General features: G+C 50.4%; 1 protein-coding gene across 3 annotated transcripts in view; it reads left to right on the top strand.

Moving 5' to 3' along the window:
• TOM1L2 (target of myb1 like 2 membrane trafficking protein) overlaps positions 1-14,824 on the top strand; it is a 118,835-nt gene that overhangs the window by 58,401 nt on the left and 45,610 nt on the right. For all 3 annotated transcript variants that reach the window (XM_080825299.1, XM_080825298.1, XM_080825297.1), the window contains exons 2-3: positions 1,811-1,895; positions 9,143-9,221. In XM_080825299.1, coding sequence (XP_080681425.1) covers positions 1,811-1,895; positions 9,143-9,221 — 164 coding nt within the window. The remainder of the gene's footprint in view (positions 1-1,810; positions 1,896-9,142; positions 9,222-14,824) is intronic.

Here is a 14,824-nt window from a genome sequence, read left to right as displayed (position 1 = left end):
AAACCGAACTTGGAAATGAGGTTTCATTGATTTAATATTTCCTCCATTAAGCCTCCCAAGACAGTGTCCCTATGGCCCCACCAAAGTGCAGTCACAGACTTTCTTCCTCGTGAGAGTCTGGGGGGCGGCCGGTGCTGTGACAGGGACAGGTGTCCCGCTCCGAAGGGCCCTAGGGCTGCTGGCCTCTCCCCAGGCTGGCTCAGAAGGGGGGATACCCTGCTGTGCACAGGCCGTGTGGTTTTATCTTGAGGATGTGCTCTGCGTTTATGGCCGCAGAGATTCCCTTGCTGTTGGTGCCTTTTTGGGGAGTCGCCTCTTCTGGGAGTGGACACTTTGAAGGGGAGGGCTGTTCAGAGACAGCTAAGCGTGGCAGGGAGGGCAGTGGGCTGGAGGCGTGAACCGTTTAACCCACACACTTGCCTGCTCCGTGCCCTGGATGAAGCCCGGTGCCAAGGGAACACACTGCAGGGCCCATTCCAGAAGCTTCCTCCTGCCTGTCCTCTCAGCTTTCTTGTAGTATCTGCTCTTAGTCTTTGCTTCTGCAGGCTAAGCTGACTGGTGTTTCGAGCCATCCATCCAGGGGGCCTCAGCCCTCTGCCCTTCCCACCATGGCTCTTGTCCCCCCCCCCCCGAAGGGGCTCTCCTGACATGGCTCCTCTTTTCCACATGCATGCCGTGCACGGTGCCGGGGAACAGTGTCTCTGGGGTCCATCTGCCTCGGCACAGTGTCAGACACGGGTTCTCATCCCTGCCTCTCCATCTCTGTACATGCTTTCCTCTTCTTGTACAGGGCACTCACCAAACACTGCCTCTGTCCCTGCCAGCCTGGCACGCTCAAGGACTTCGGGGATGGGGCCTCTGGTCTCCCAGTGCCCTGCCCAGTCTGCTGCACATTCCAGCGCGTCAGGGGTCTTTGGGTGCTGTGGTTGATGGATAAAGAGGGCAGAAAAGTTGGGGATATGTCCTTTTTGGCAAAAATTTAAAACAACGAGGCTTTTTAAATACAGACCAAAGCTGTCGCACAAATGTTTTGAGCAACAGCTATATTTTGGGAGTGTGTTGTCACTGCCTGGAAGTACAGGCTTTGTTTGGATTTGTGAGTTCTAGTATGTTACGTAAAGAACAAGGACACTTCTGTATGTAGGCAGGTCATCGGTGTCATTATTTGAGTAGCAGTGGAAGTGTGGATTGTATGACCAAAACGGTGGCGATGTTCTCCCCGCTCATGGAGTGTACGTTTGGGATGGGTCAGGTTTGGAATTGGTCTGGATCCGAAGTCCAGCCTGGCTAGTAGGCGGGGTGGTGTCATTCAACTGTTTAGGCTTTCGAGACGGGCAGACCTGACCTTGAACGCACGTCAGCCCCAATCCAGTAGTGAGATCCTGGCCGATCACCCAACATTTCCAAGCCTGTTTCCTTCCTTTTAAATGCAGGAGGGAATAATACCTATCTTAAGGGAGCTGTGGGTTTTTTTTTTTAATTTAATTTTTGAAAATTGTAATTGTGTTATAACCCACATCCCATAAAAATTGCCGTCTTAACCATATTTTAAGTGTGAAGCACCTTCACGCTGTCATGCGGCCAATCTCCAGAACTTTTCATCTTGGAAAGCTCAGGCCCAGATCTCTCTCTCTCTCCCTCTCTCTCTCTCTGGATTTTCCCTTGTGAAGGCAGCGCCCCTAGAACTGCTCTGTTGGCTCAGCCCATCTGCCTGGGAGGAGAATGTGGTGGTTCTGGGCCCTTCCTGTTTCCTGCCAGGGCCCCCTTGTTCCGGGAGAAATGTAAATCCGTCTTCTCTCTGACTTTACAGAAAAGGCAACAGATGGCTCCCTGCAGAGCGAGGACTGGACGTTGAACATGGAGATCTGCGACATTATCAATGAGACCGAGGAAGGGTATGTGTGTCCCCCCTCCCCCTACCATCTCCCGTGAAGCTGGTCAGCTCCTGGGGGGTCACTCAGAGCCTGTCAGGGCTTAAGGGCGGGGGTGTTTGACCTTGTTTTGTTTCCAGGCTCTTCGCTTTGGCATTTAATAAATGGATACAGTTCATTATCTTTTCTCTTGCTGCCCACACTTGGTGGGGACCCCACCAGCAGTGAGGCCCTCTTTTAATGACCTGCTTTGAATCATCATGACAGTGAAGTCTCCTGGTTACCTGGACCCCTATGCTGGTCACCCCCTCCTGCCCTCCTCTCTGGCTCTGCCTTGCCTTCACCAACTCGAGGCTGTCTTTGTCCTGCTTTGCTGGACTGGAGGCATAGGAGGGAGAGGGCCCACGGTGTTCATAGAGGGAGAAGGTCGGTGTGAGGCACAGAGCAGCAGGTGTGTCTGGCAGGGTCCCCCCACCCCCCAAAACATTCCTCCCCTGCCGGGTTGGTTCTTTCTGGCTGTTCCCTATATATATCCTCTTCGGCATTCCAGCTACATTCTGTTTATGCTTCCTCCGGATTGGTCTGTGTTCGGCTTCTGTTCATGCTACACAGAACGGTGCTGCCTGTAGCCATGCCCTCTGCAGCCGTCCGCGGAGTGCCCAGGGGGATAGGCCGGACTCCGGCAGCCCTGGGCTCGCCTCTTGGCGCTGGCCCTTGCCACCTTGCCGTGTATCAGCTGGGGCTGGTCCTGCTCTCAGTGAACAGATACTGACTGAGGGGCTACCTCGTGCTGGGCCCTGGTGTGATGTGAGTGCCCGGGGCACGGCAGGGAGCAGGATAGACGCCCTGGAAGCCATTACACGTTCCATTACGTGGCCACATTACATGGTCAGCTGGTGACAAGTCTGGAGTGAAATGAAGCAAGGGAGGGTGAAGCCTGGGACTTAGCTTTTTTATTTTTTATTTTTTATTTTTTAAAAGATTTTATCTATTTATTTATTTATTTAAAGAGTGTGCACACTCAAGCCCGAGTTTGAGGGGCAGTGAGGCAGAGGGAGAGGGAGACAGAACCCCAAGTGGACCTTTTGCTAAGCGCAGAGCCTGACTCCGGACTCCATCTCACATCCCGAGGTCATGACCTAAACCAAAATCCAGAGTCAGCCGCTTAACTGAGTCACCTGGGCGCCCCCGGGAGTCAGCGATTTTAAGCAGAGGAATCAAGGAAAGCCTTACTTGAGAAGGTGACATTGAAGAGCGACTTGAAGGAGATGAGGGGGTGAGGTGTGAGGATGACAGCAGGGAAGAACCTTCCAGGCAGAGGAAGCGGCAGGCACAGCAGCCCTGGGACAGAGGGTGGGCTAATATGTTTGAGGACTAGCAAGACGCTCGTGGGGCAGGTGTGGAGAGAGGGAGGAGAGTGGGACGAGCCCCCATCCAAACAGTGCAGGGCTCTGGCCTTGACTTGGAGGGGAGGGGATATGAGCAGAGAGGGGCGTGGTCTAGCACTCATTTTATCTATCTGTCTATTATTTATTTATTTGAGAGCATGGAGGGAATGGCAGAGAGACAGGGAGAAGCAGACTCCCCGCCGAGCAGGGAGTCTGATGCAGGGTTGGATTCCAGGACCCTGGGATCACAGCCCCAGCCGAAGGCAGACACCCAACCGACTGAGCCACCCAGGTGCCCCAAGTCTAGTGCACATTTTTTTTTTTAAGATTTTATTTATGTATTTATTTGTTTGACAGATAGAGATCACAAGTATGCAGAGAGGCAGGCAGAGACAGAGAGGAGGAAGCAGGCTCCCTGCTGAGCAGAGAGCCCGATGTGGGGCTCGATCCCAGGACCCTGAGATCATGACGGGAGTCGAAGGCAGAGGCTTAACCCACTGAGCCACCCAGGTGCCCCTCTAACGTCCATTTTAAAGAGATCTCTCCTGCTACCGTGATCAGAGTGGCCTGGTAGGAAGGGCGGAGGGCAGAAAGAGGGGATGCAAGTTAGGAGGTGTGGGATGATGGCAGTTTTGACGTGGACGACAGCAGAGGAGGGAGATGGTCAGCTTCGGGATATATTTAGAGGGTGGAGCCAGCGGGGTGTGCAGAGGTGGCTGTGGGCAGGAGAGAAGAGAAGAGTCAGGAAGACTCCTGTGTTTAGGGCTGAGCCACCATAGGGAGGGAGCAGGACAAGGAACAAAGATCAGAAGGTCAGCTAAAATCCTACAGCTCCAAGCTGCCCACTAGGCCCCAGCGGGGATGCTGTCCATCTGGAGGGCCTGGGTATGGAGCTGGGGGCGGGAGCCTGTGCTGCAGGTGCAAGTTGGGGCGTCTTCAGTCCAAGATGGCATACTGCTGCCTCTAAATGCAGGTGGTCAGCTCAGTGTCCGGCACGCAGCCAGATCAGAGTGCTTGGGGGCTCTGCATTTCCACTGCCAGAGTCACGGGCTCCCCTTCTCTCTCATGTCCCCCTCTCCTGTCCTCCTTTCTCTGGTCGTCCAGCCACATCGGACCCCACAGATGGAGGTGGAGCTGGTTCCAGGATGCCAAGGCTAGTGCGCCCCAGCTGCTCTGATGGAGGGGTCTCCCTGGGGGGCTCGGGCGGGCTGTGGCCGAGGTGTGTGCCCATCACCGCAGACACAGGGGGCAGGCTTTGGGCCAGGAAGAGAGGATGGAGTATGGACGCGAGCATGAAAGGGCAGTGTGTTGGGGCCGCAAGTGGTCTGGGCGAGCCCGGAGAGTAAGGATGTGTGAGAGATGAGCTTCCTCTTCCCAGGGTCAAGGAAGCTGGGGCACCTTCCTTTCCCGACATTCCACTCATCTTCCCTCTAAAGTGGCCCACGCTCCCGGGCCTGCAGTTGTGAATGAGAGCACGTCCGGGACACGTGGGGATTTTCTGTCGCAGCCCTTACGGGGAGGTGTTTGTCAAATCTCTCCCTAAGCGGGAGAAAACCCTGAAGTTCAGCTGATGGTCGGGAGCCCCTTCAGCTCCTTCCTGCTTCGGGGCTTCGGTCCCCGTGTTCCTGCTGTTTCCCTCTCACCTCTCCCTTTCACTGATCAGTTCTGCGTTGCCCTGGAGCTCAGTTTGAAGCGTGTTTCCCTGCCACCCCTCTCTTCCTGATCCGGGCAGGTCCCCCCGTGTGTGATGTCACAGTACCCTGTATGACAGCAGGCCCATCACAACGCAAATGTACACGTCTGTGTGATGTTTGTGAGTGGCTGTCTCCCCTGCAGGCCCCCCTAGACTGTGCACCCCATGAGGGCAGAATTCTGTTCCATGTGCCGTTTTCTGCCAACACCTAGCGCAGTGGACGTATAACTGACTCTTGACAAGCATTCGGTACATAAGAACACATGGATGGAGTCCCTAAGGGACTCCGTCTGCTGAGGAATGCAGAACGCAACCTCCATGACACAGCGTGCCAAGAGAAGCTGCCTCTAACCAAGAGAGACCAGAGCCACGGCAGCTGGCTGGCCCTGGGGCTGTCCGCGGCAAAGGCTGCTTGGAGGAGGGGACGCCCAGGTGGCATCTTGTAGCATAGGAGGGCACCCGCTGGGTGAGGCAGGTGGATGGCAGGCGGGAAGGCAGACACCCAGGCTGGTGGGCCCGAGTGGGAAGGGGAGTGTCGTAGGATTAGAGGCGTGGAGCCCGGAGCCACCTGCCCGGGCTGGCATTCTAGGGCCCCCACTCCCTTGCCGTGTGCGCCCCTATGTCTTGGAGTCCTCGTTTACGAAGTGCGGGTACCGCTGGTGCCTATCACAGAGGCTTGTTGGAAGGATCAAAGGAATAAACATTACGAAGCGTCTGGCTATGTGTGCATCCATGTCTGTGCTCTGCTTAGGGACGTGCTCTTCATCTGTTAAAGACCTGCCTGTTAAAGACGTCACCCGGCTCACGGTGTTCTCCACCAGCTTCACCTGTAATGTTCTCTGGCCAGTCCTGGGTGCTGATCCCTGTGGGCTGCCTGGCCCACCCTGTCCGCCGTGCTCTGAGGGTTTGCCGTGTCTGCACGCCAGGCCGCCATGCGCCAAGCCTAGAAGGCAGAAGCAGCCCATGCTGGGAGACTGAGGTGTCCGGAGTGGTCTGGTCACATGCCAGAGGTCGTCACCGCCTGGCTGAGAAGGGCAGAGGCAGGATGCAAGCCCGCGCTGGCCTGGCTCCAGCCGCCCAAACTCTGCCTACGCTTTCTTATTCAGAGCTTCACCTCTGCGATGCTGGGGATGCAGATTTGAACTGACCCATAGGCCCCTCCTTGGGCTTTCCCTAAAGTGTCCAAGGCTGAGATGCCCTCCATCATAAGGCCTCGTGTGACCATCCCTCGTCCCCTGCATCTTAAGTCATTAACCAGGAGTGCGCAGCTCAAGAACCTAGCTGGGAATGTTTTAGGCCCCGTTTACCAGGCCTTGCCCAGACCGACCTAGTTCGGTCCCAGGTGTATGGATTGGTGATGTGCTCCCCAGGGACTCTGGTGTGTGTCTCCGAGAAGGATCCGCTGGCCCGCTGACCTGGGGCATTTTCCTGACCACGTCCGGACCTTCCCTGGCTCAGGGAACCTTCAGCCTCTAAGCCGGGGCCTGCAGGGAGGAGCAGGATAACAGCAGAGAGAGGGCTCGGAGGGAGGGAGGACAGACAGGAGGGAGAGGAAGAGTCCCGAGTGGGGGAGGAGGGACAGCCGTGTCCTCAGAGGGAATAAAGAGAAAGCCGCTGCAAAGCAGTGGTTCTGGAACCACAGGACAAGATGAGTTCTGGTATGGCTAGAAAGAAGAGTTCTTAGGAGCCTGGGGTGGAGGAGGCCTTGGGGAGGCCGAAGATGGCCCAGAGGCCAGGTTCTGAGGCCCTGAGTGCTAACCTTCCTGCTACTGGGGCAGAGGGGGCATCTCACGGGGGCCCTCCCTTCCTGTCCCTTTCCCGGCTCCATCTTGGCTCTTGACTCTTCCTTCTCTCCTTTTTCCCTGATTCCAGCTCCTTGCTGTCTAATCTGCGGCTGCTGCTTGAAACTTTGCAATTCCTCTGACATGACTTTGATCCTCCTTTCTGAAGCTTCTCCCCCGGGGAGAGAGATAAATACTTGCTTTTGTGCTCACCCAGTCACTCCGAGGCAGTACTTCCCGCCGCTGAATTTCCATTTTAACTCTAACCCAGGAGCCTGCTGACTCTCTGATTTCTCCCCCCGCCACCATCACCCCCACACTGGGAGAGTTCTGTGCGCGCTCTGCTCTGTGAGCTCTAAGTGATCGCAGCCCTTGGAGGCTGTTCTCATTTTTCTGCTCCGTGGAAGTTCAAGAGGAGAGGGATGAAGCTGGATTGAGAGGGATGGCAGCTGGGGGTCAGGGCTGACCGTGGCTTGGCAGAGCCTTGGAGAGAGAGGAAATCAATCCACGCTCCTGGCCAGCAGCCACTGACCTTCACCAGCTCAAGTCCACAAACAGTCCTCAAAGCCAGGAGCTTGTCAAGTCCCATATTTGCAGAAATCAGCATTCCTGTTTGGAAACTGCAGCCATACTGCAAACACGCTTGGCAGGGGCCCATTCCCCATCCCGTCAGCCTTTGGGCTCAGGAGCCAAGAATTCCTGCAGGCAGCCACGTTTCAAGTTCAGGATGGGAAATAGGTGACTCAGGGCGTTCTAAAATTTCTTCTAGAAGTCTTGGCTGCCTCCTGTGTATTTCTGTCTCCATGGGGCTGATTGCCAGAGCTTCCAACCTCCCTTCCCCCAGCTTTCTCACGCGTATTTGAAAGGGCTTTTTCCTTTGGTGAAGAGACCATAAATGTTTGAGAGCTATAGGAATAGGAGGTCCCTGACTTATAAACCTTCAGCTTTCAAAAGACCCAGATATTCTGACATGTTGATCAGGGGAAGGCTGGAGCCCACGTGTGTAGCAAAAGGCCAGCCTGCAGGCAGACTGGGGACTCCCAGGAGTGCGGGTCATGGGGCAGCAGGGGCTGGGGGCTTCATGCCAGAGGTAGCAGAGTCCCGCAGCTTTGTTGGATCCTGGCTTAGAATAAACAAAATAACTTGTTAGACCAAAGGGCTGCACCTTCTAGCTGCTTCTAGAGGGCTGGCTGGGGACTGTCACTCCCAGCTCTAACTGTGATTTAAGGAAGAACGTATTCCAGGTTCCAAACAATCAGCTTATGAACATGCCTTTGGGAATCCACATCAGCTCCATTACCTAAAAACACAAAAGTCTTTGGGTTTTGAGGAGACTTAATTAAGTTTTCTTTCTTTCTTTTTTTTTAAAGACTTTCATTTATTTATTTGAGAGAGAGAACATAAGCAGGGCCAGAGGCAGAGGGAGAAGCAGACTCCCCACTGAGCAGGGAGCCCGATGATGATGCGGGCTCAATCCCAGGACCTGGAGATCATGACGCCAGATGAACGCAGACACTTAACTGACCGAGCCATCTAGGCGCCCCTTAATTAAGTTTTCTCAGGGCAAAAAGGAGCTCCATGGAACTGGGGAAGAGCTGAGCATCCAGGCCTTAGCAAGGAGCTGGCCTTTCTTTCTTCTGTGTCTGTCTGTTGTCTCTTCGGCGTACCCCCCATCAGTGGGTTAGTTATTGTTCCGAATAAAGAATATTTGCATGGATGCAAAATGGAAAAGGACCGCAAAGAAGCCCAGTGACAAACCTCTCGCCCTCTCTGCCACCCAGCTCCCCTCCTAAAGGGCAGTCAGAGTTACCAGCGTCTTGGGGCTCTATCCAGAGATTTTCTCCTCCCTGCTGGGGTGTGTATGTGTGTGTGTGTATTATGTGTGTTGTCTTTTTATAAGCCAGAGAGGAGCATACCTTATCGCTGCTCTGCACACAACTCTGTTCACAATTCTTTGAGTTGGCTCCGTATTAAGGAGTGTCTTTATTTTTTCCCGCGGCTATATCGTGTTCCATTGTGTGGATAAACATGACTTAAATTAACCTGTTTCAGGGCGCCTGGCTGGCTCAGTCAGAAGAGCTATGCGACTCTTGATTTCAGGGTCATGAGTTCGAGCCCCACATTGGGTGTAGAGATTACTAAAAAAACTTAAATGAAACTTTAAACAAATTAGAAAATCTTTCGTTTAAGTTAGAAAAATTTAAACAGATTTTTCTTAAAGTTAACCTGTTTCACAATGACGAAAATTTCGTTTGTTTCCGGTCTTTTATGTGTATAAACGTGCCACCTAATACTTTGTGTGTAAGCAACAGCCTTGTATACATGCTGGTTCTCACCAACAGGAGTGACTCTGTAGAGTAGCGCCCCCGAGTGGAACTTGCAAGGATTTTAACATTTCCTTCTCTCCAGGCCCAAGGACGCCATTCGAGCCTTGAAGAAGCGGCTCAACGGAAACCGGAACTACAGAGAGGTCATGCTGGCATTGACAGTGAGTGCTGCCCTCGTGGGGGTGGGAAGGCGTCTGGGGAGATCCATGTTCATGGCCCTGCCCTGCTCCCATGGCCTTCGCTCTGTCCACTTGGCACAGCCTCTGGCAGCCACGGCCTATGGATGGCTTGCCGCGAGCATCACTGGGGTGTACCAAACAGATGTCATTGTCCCCTCAATGCGTCCCCTCAGTGCGGACAGAGGTCTGTGGGTTCACCCAGACTTCGGGCTAGTGAGTGCCCAGCTTTGGATTATGGAGGTGTAGAAACTGGTGATTGGTTCAGAGATTCTGGAAAAAGTCAACCTAGTGACTCCTTTCCGGAAGAGACAGACCAGATTTCTGCCCTTTCTTAAAATGTCAGGAAACTCAAAAGGACAACTTTGGGTGTTATTTCTGTCTGGAAAGCTAACAGTTACTGAGATGTGGCAAAATCTGGGCCACAGTGAGTTCTCATAATGAAAGCTGTAACAGGTCAGCACCCTGGGCCTCTCTGCAGGTTTGAATAGTTTGTTGTTTAAAACCAAAACAGCTGTAACATGTTTCCTTTTAAAGCAAAGAAACTGTTTGGATTTTACAACCAAGTGGAAACCCAAGACTTATTAGGAGAGTGTTCTCTGCCAGAGAATTGAGGTTTGGATAATAAAGATGAAAAAGACCAGCTGAGAAATAGTGACTTGAAAACTTTGGTGTTTCCTCAGCATTTGAGCGATGGCATTCACCAAACCCAGAGTGATGCCCCAAATCAATTGTTCTTAGTAACTAAAATCACTAAAATCACCAGGGAATGAACTCTAAGATGTTGGGGCAGTTTCCTGGTATCTAAAACATATCCCTTTACACACCCAACTTCATGGTAACCATGTTGGTTGAATGGAAATCTTTCTTCCTTTTTTTTTTTTTTAAGATTTTATTTATTTATTTTAGAGAGAGAGTGCATGAGTGGACATGAGAGCAGGGGGAGGGGGAGAGGCAGAGAATCCCACGCAGATTCCACACTGAGCATGGAGCCCGATGCGGGGCTCGATCTCACGACCCTGAAATCACAATCTGAGCCAAAACCTGAGAGTCAGACGTTCAACCGACTGAGCCACCCAGGCACCCAAGGATGGAAATCTCCCTAAAGTGGTCTCTGTTTTTACTTCCTTCTGGAAGAATATGGTGAACATCATAGAAACTTCCCTGATGGCTAGGTTTATTATTATTATTGTCACTCCCCCAGCTTTATTGAGATATTGACATATGACATATGTGAGTTTAAGGTATACAGTGTGATGATTTGATACAATGTATATAGCAAAATGATGATCACCAGTAAGGTTAGTAAACATCTCTGTCACCCCACATAACTACCTTTGTTGGGGAAGGGGGAAATAGCATTTGAAATCTAATTTCTTGGGGCAGCTGGGTGGCTCAGTCAGTTGGGTGTCTAGCTCTTGATTTCCGCTTAGGTCATAATCTCAGGGTCCTGGGATCCAGTCCTGTGTCAGGCTCCCTGCTCAGACAGGAGTCTCCTTAATGATAAATAAATAAATCTTTAAAAAACAAACCTAATTTCTTAAGGTAAATTATATACTACAGTATTGTTAATTATAGTCATCATGGTCTACATTAGACCCCAAGAGATTACTCATAGCTGAGAATTTGTACTCTTTGACCAACATCTCCCCATTTCCCCTGCCCCGCAGCTACCATTATACTTTGTTGATATGAGTTCAGCTTTTTTTAGATTCTACATGTAAGTGAGAACATTAGGTATTTGTTTTTCTGTATTTGAGTTGTTTTGCTTAGTGTAATGAGCTCAAGGTCCATCCATGTTGTTGCAAAAGGCAGAATTTACTTCCTTTTTATGGCTGAAGATCATTCATGTGTGTGTGTGCATACATGGATAAAGAAATAGCACACGTATATCACATTTTCTTTATACATTCATCCATCATGGAATACTTGCGATTGTTTCCATGTCTTGGCTATTGTGAATAATGCTGCAGTAAACATGGGGGTACAGAAAGCTCTTTGATACCCTGTTTTCACTTCTTTTAGATGTATACTCAGGAGTGGGATTGCTGGATCATATGGTAGCTCTGTTCTTAATGTTTTTTTAGAAACTCCATACTGTTTTCCATGGTGGCTGCACCAATTTACATTCCCACCAACAGTGCACAAGGATTCCCTTTTCTCCACATCCTTGCCAGCACTTGTCTCTTGTCTTTTTTTTCTTTTTAAGATTTTATTTATTTATTTGACAGAGATCACAAGTTGGCAGAGAGGCAGGCAGAGAGAGAGAGGGGGAAGCAGGCTCCCCACTGAGCAGAGAGCCTGATGTGGGACTCAATCCCAGGACCCTGAGATCATGACCCAAGCTGAAGGCAGAGGCCCAACCCACTGAGGCACCCAGGCACCTTGTCTTTTTGAGACTAGTTATTCTAACTATACACTATCTACAAGTGTAAAGTGAGCTCTTAATGTGGTTTTGATTTCGGTTTCCCTGATGACTAGTGATGTTGAGCATCTTCTCATGTGCCTGTTGGCCATCGTGCATCTTCCTTGTACACGTCTGTTTAAAGTCCTTTGCCCATTTTTTAAAAGTTTATTTATGTATTTTTAGTAATCTTCACACCAAGTGTGGGGCTTGAACTCATGACCCCGAGATCAAGAGTCCCATGCTCTGACTGAGCCAGCCATCTCTCCAATAAGGGTAACCCCTTATATCAGAAGTATATAAGGAACTAACTCAAGAGCAAAAAAGGGCCCAGAAAACAACACATTTGGCCACTTTTAATTGGATTGGTTTTGGGTTTTTTGTTGTTTTCTGGGGACTTTTTTGCTCTTGAGTTAGTTCCTTATATACTTCTGGTATTAACCTCTTATTGGATAGATGGTTTGCAAATATTTTTTCCCATTCTGTGGTGTGCCTTTTTACTTTGCTGATTGTTTCTTCTTTTTAGTTTGACATAGTCCCACTTGTTTATTTTCATTTTTGTTGCCTTTGTTTTTGGTGTCACATCCAAAAATATCTTTGTCAAGGCCAATGTCGAGGAATTTTTTTCCTGTGTTATATTCTAGTAGTTTGACAGTTTCGGGTGTTACATTTAAGTCTTTAGTCCATTTCAAGTTAATTTTTGTGAGTGGTATAAGATAGGGGTGCACTTCAATTCTTCTGCGTGTGGTTATCCAGTTGTCCCAACACTGTTCATCAAAGAGGCTACCTTTCTCCATTGTCGTACCTCTCATCAAATATTAGTTGACCATATATGTATGTATGGTTTATTTCTGGGCTCTCAGTTCTGTTCCATTGTCTTTTTTTTTTTTTTTAAATGCCAGTACTATACTGTTTTGATTATTATAGCTCTGTAATATAGTTTGAAATCAGGAGCCATGATATCTCCAGCTTTATTATTATTTCTCAGGATTACTTTGGCTATGCAGGGTTTTTTAATGGTTCCATATGGATTTTAGGATTGTTTCTCCTATTTCTGTGAAATCTATACATGACTTTGGGTACTATGGACATTTTTTTTTTTTTAAAGATTTTATTTATTTATTTGACAGACAGAGATCACAAGTAGGCAGAGAGGCAGGAAGAGAGAGAGGGAGGAGGAAGCAGGCTCCCCGCTGAGCAGAGAGCCCGATGCGGGGCTCGATCCCAGGACCCTGGGATCATGACCTGAGCTGAAGGCAGAGGCTTTAACCCACTGAGCCACCCAGGCGCCCCTACTATGGACATTTTAATAATATTAGTTCTTCGAATCCATGAACATGGGATACCTTTCCATTTATCTGTAGCTTCTTTAATTTCTCTCATCAGTGTCTTATAATTTTCAGGGTACAGATCTTTCGTCTCCTTGGTTAAATTTATTCCTAAGTTGGGGCACCTGGGTGGCTCAGTGGGTTAAAGCCTCTGCCTTCAGCTCAGGTCATGATCCCAGGGTCCTGGGATCGAGCCCCACGTCGGGCTCCCTGCTCAGCAGGGAGCCTGCTTTCCTCTCTCTCTCTGCCTGCCTCTCTGCCTACTTGCGATCTCTGTCTGTCAAATAAAAAAAAAAAAAAAAAAGCGGGACAACTACTGATTTAGTCATCTTTAAAAAAAAAAAAAAAAAATTTATTCCTAAGTTTTTTGTTTGCTTATTTGTTGATGTGGTCAGGTCTTCTCTGCAAATCCAGAGATGCCTTTGGGAGCCTTCTGACATGTGCAGATCCCTGTCACTATACCAAAGGCCCCAGCCTGGTGCATGTTGTATGATCTCATGTCTACTTTTATGGCTTCTCTGTCTTTGTCTTCCCTTACTGTATTAGTTGTTCTCAGTCATCCTGCTCCTTGTGGACCTTTGACAAAAATATTAATATTTACCCCAAATGGGAGTTCGTCAGAGGTCCAGAGAGGCTCTCTGCTTGGGTGTATAGGCAGTGTATGGACTTGAAATGGACTTGAAATAGCCATTTCTGATTGCTTAGAGGCACCTTTTGTTACTCCGTGAGCTTTGGCTGCTAGAAAATGGCTGCTGTGTGTTTCATGCTCTACAGGGACTCATTTACCAGGGCTGTTTTTGGCAGAGTCCCTGAAGTAGCTGAGTGGCCCTTGCCAGCCAGGGAGGGCTTCCTGCATCTCTTGCTCTGCAAGGCTGCAGGTCTGCTCTGGAGCACATGCCACCTCTGTCTGGGGCATTTCCAAACCTGTGTCTGAACCCCAAGGGTCAGCCTCGGCTACACTGACCTCAAAGTCTGCTGTCCTGGAAGACGTAAGGATGTGCTCCCAAAGGTGTGACGGGCCTCCTGGCCTGCTATTGCCCTGAGCGTGGTGGCAGAGCCATGGCTGCCCTGCCATGCTGGCCTTCCTGCTCCCCCTTTTCGCATGTCCTTTCCCACCACACCTGCTTTCTTCCCAGCGTCCGGCCCTTCCCTTCCCCACCTGCTGCTCATAAAATAAACCATTCTTCCTGCCGCCTGCTCTGGCCCTAGCAGCCCGATGCCTGCGTAGGAGAGGGTTTTAGAGGATTCTAGAAAGAAGGGAAACTGTAAGTTCCCGGAGGGCAGGAAGAACCCCTCTCATTCCTCTCTGCAGTCCCCGTGGTCACTGTGAGTGTGAGTGCTGGTTACTTTATGGTCACCCAGAATCAGGCACACACAGAGGCTGAGAAAAAGAATGGCCCCTTGCCTGAGGAAAACCTTGGTGACCTGAGGATGCTGAGCTGTGGGATCTTCCTGGGCAAGCTGAGCAAAACCCAGAGCCTCCCATGGTGCAGGCAGGCAGTGGGGAAAGGCACCGTTTTGACAGGCTCTGTGGCTGTCGGGCTAGGGACACGGGCCAGCTCTGGCTTCCTCGGTGAAGTTACCGACATTTCCAGGCCTCAGCTTTATCATCTCGAAAATGGGATAATGCCCATCTTACAGGTGATTTCCAGGACCGGATGAAGGAACAAGAAATCTGGCACCCGTTGCCTGTCAATCTGTGGGACTCCTGATTGATCTTGGAGGAGAACCGTTGGGGAGTAGGGGTGGCCCTGTGGCCTCATTGTGGGTGAGGAGACAAGGACTTTGGAGAAGGCTGACCACTTAAAGAGAATTAACTCGTTGTGAGACTGGAATGAAATGGTGTATAATGTGGA

The sequence above is a fragment of the Martes martes genome (genome assembly GCF_963455335.1).
Source record: "Martes martes genome assembly, chromosome: 16".
Classification (NCBI taxonomy): Eukaryota; Metazoa; Chordata; class Mammalia; order Carnivora; family Mustelidae; genus Martes; species Martes martes.
Note: the sequence above shows the minus strand (reverse complement) of the source record. Positions and strands in the feature narration are given on the sequence as shown.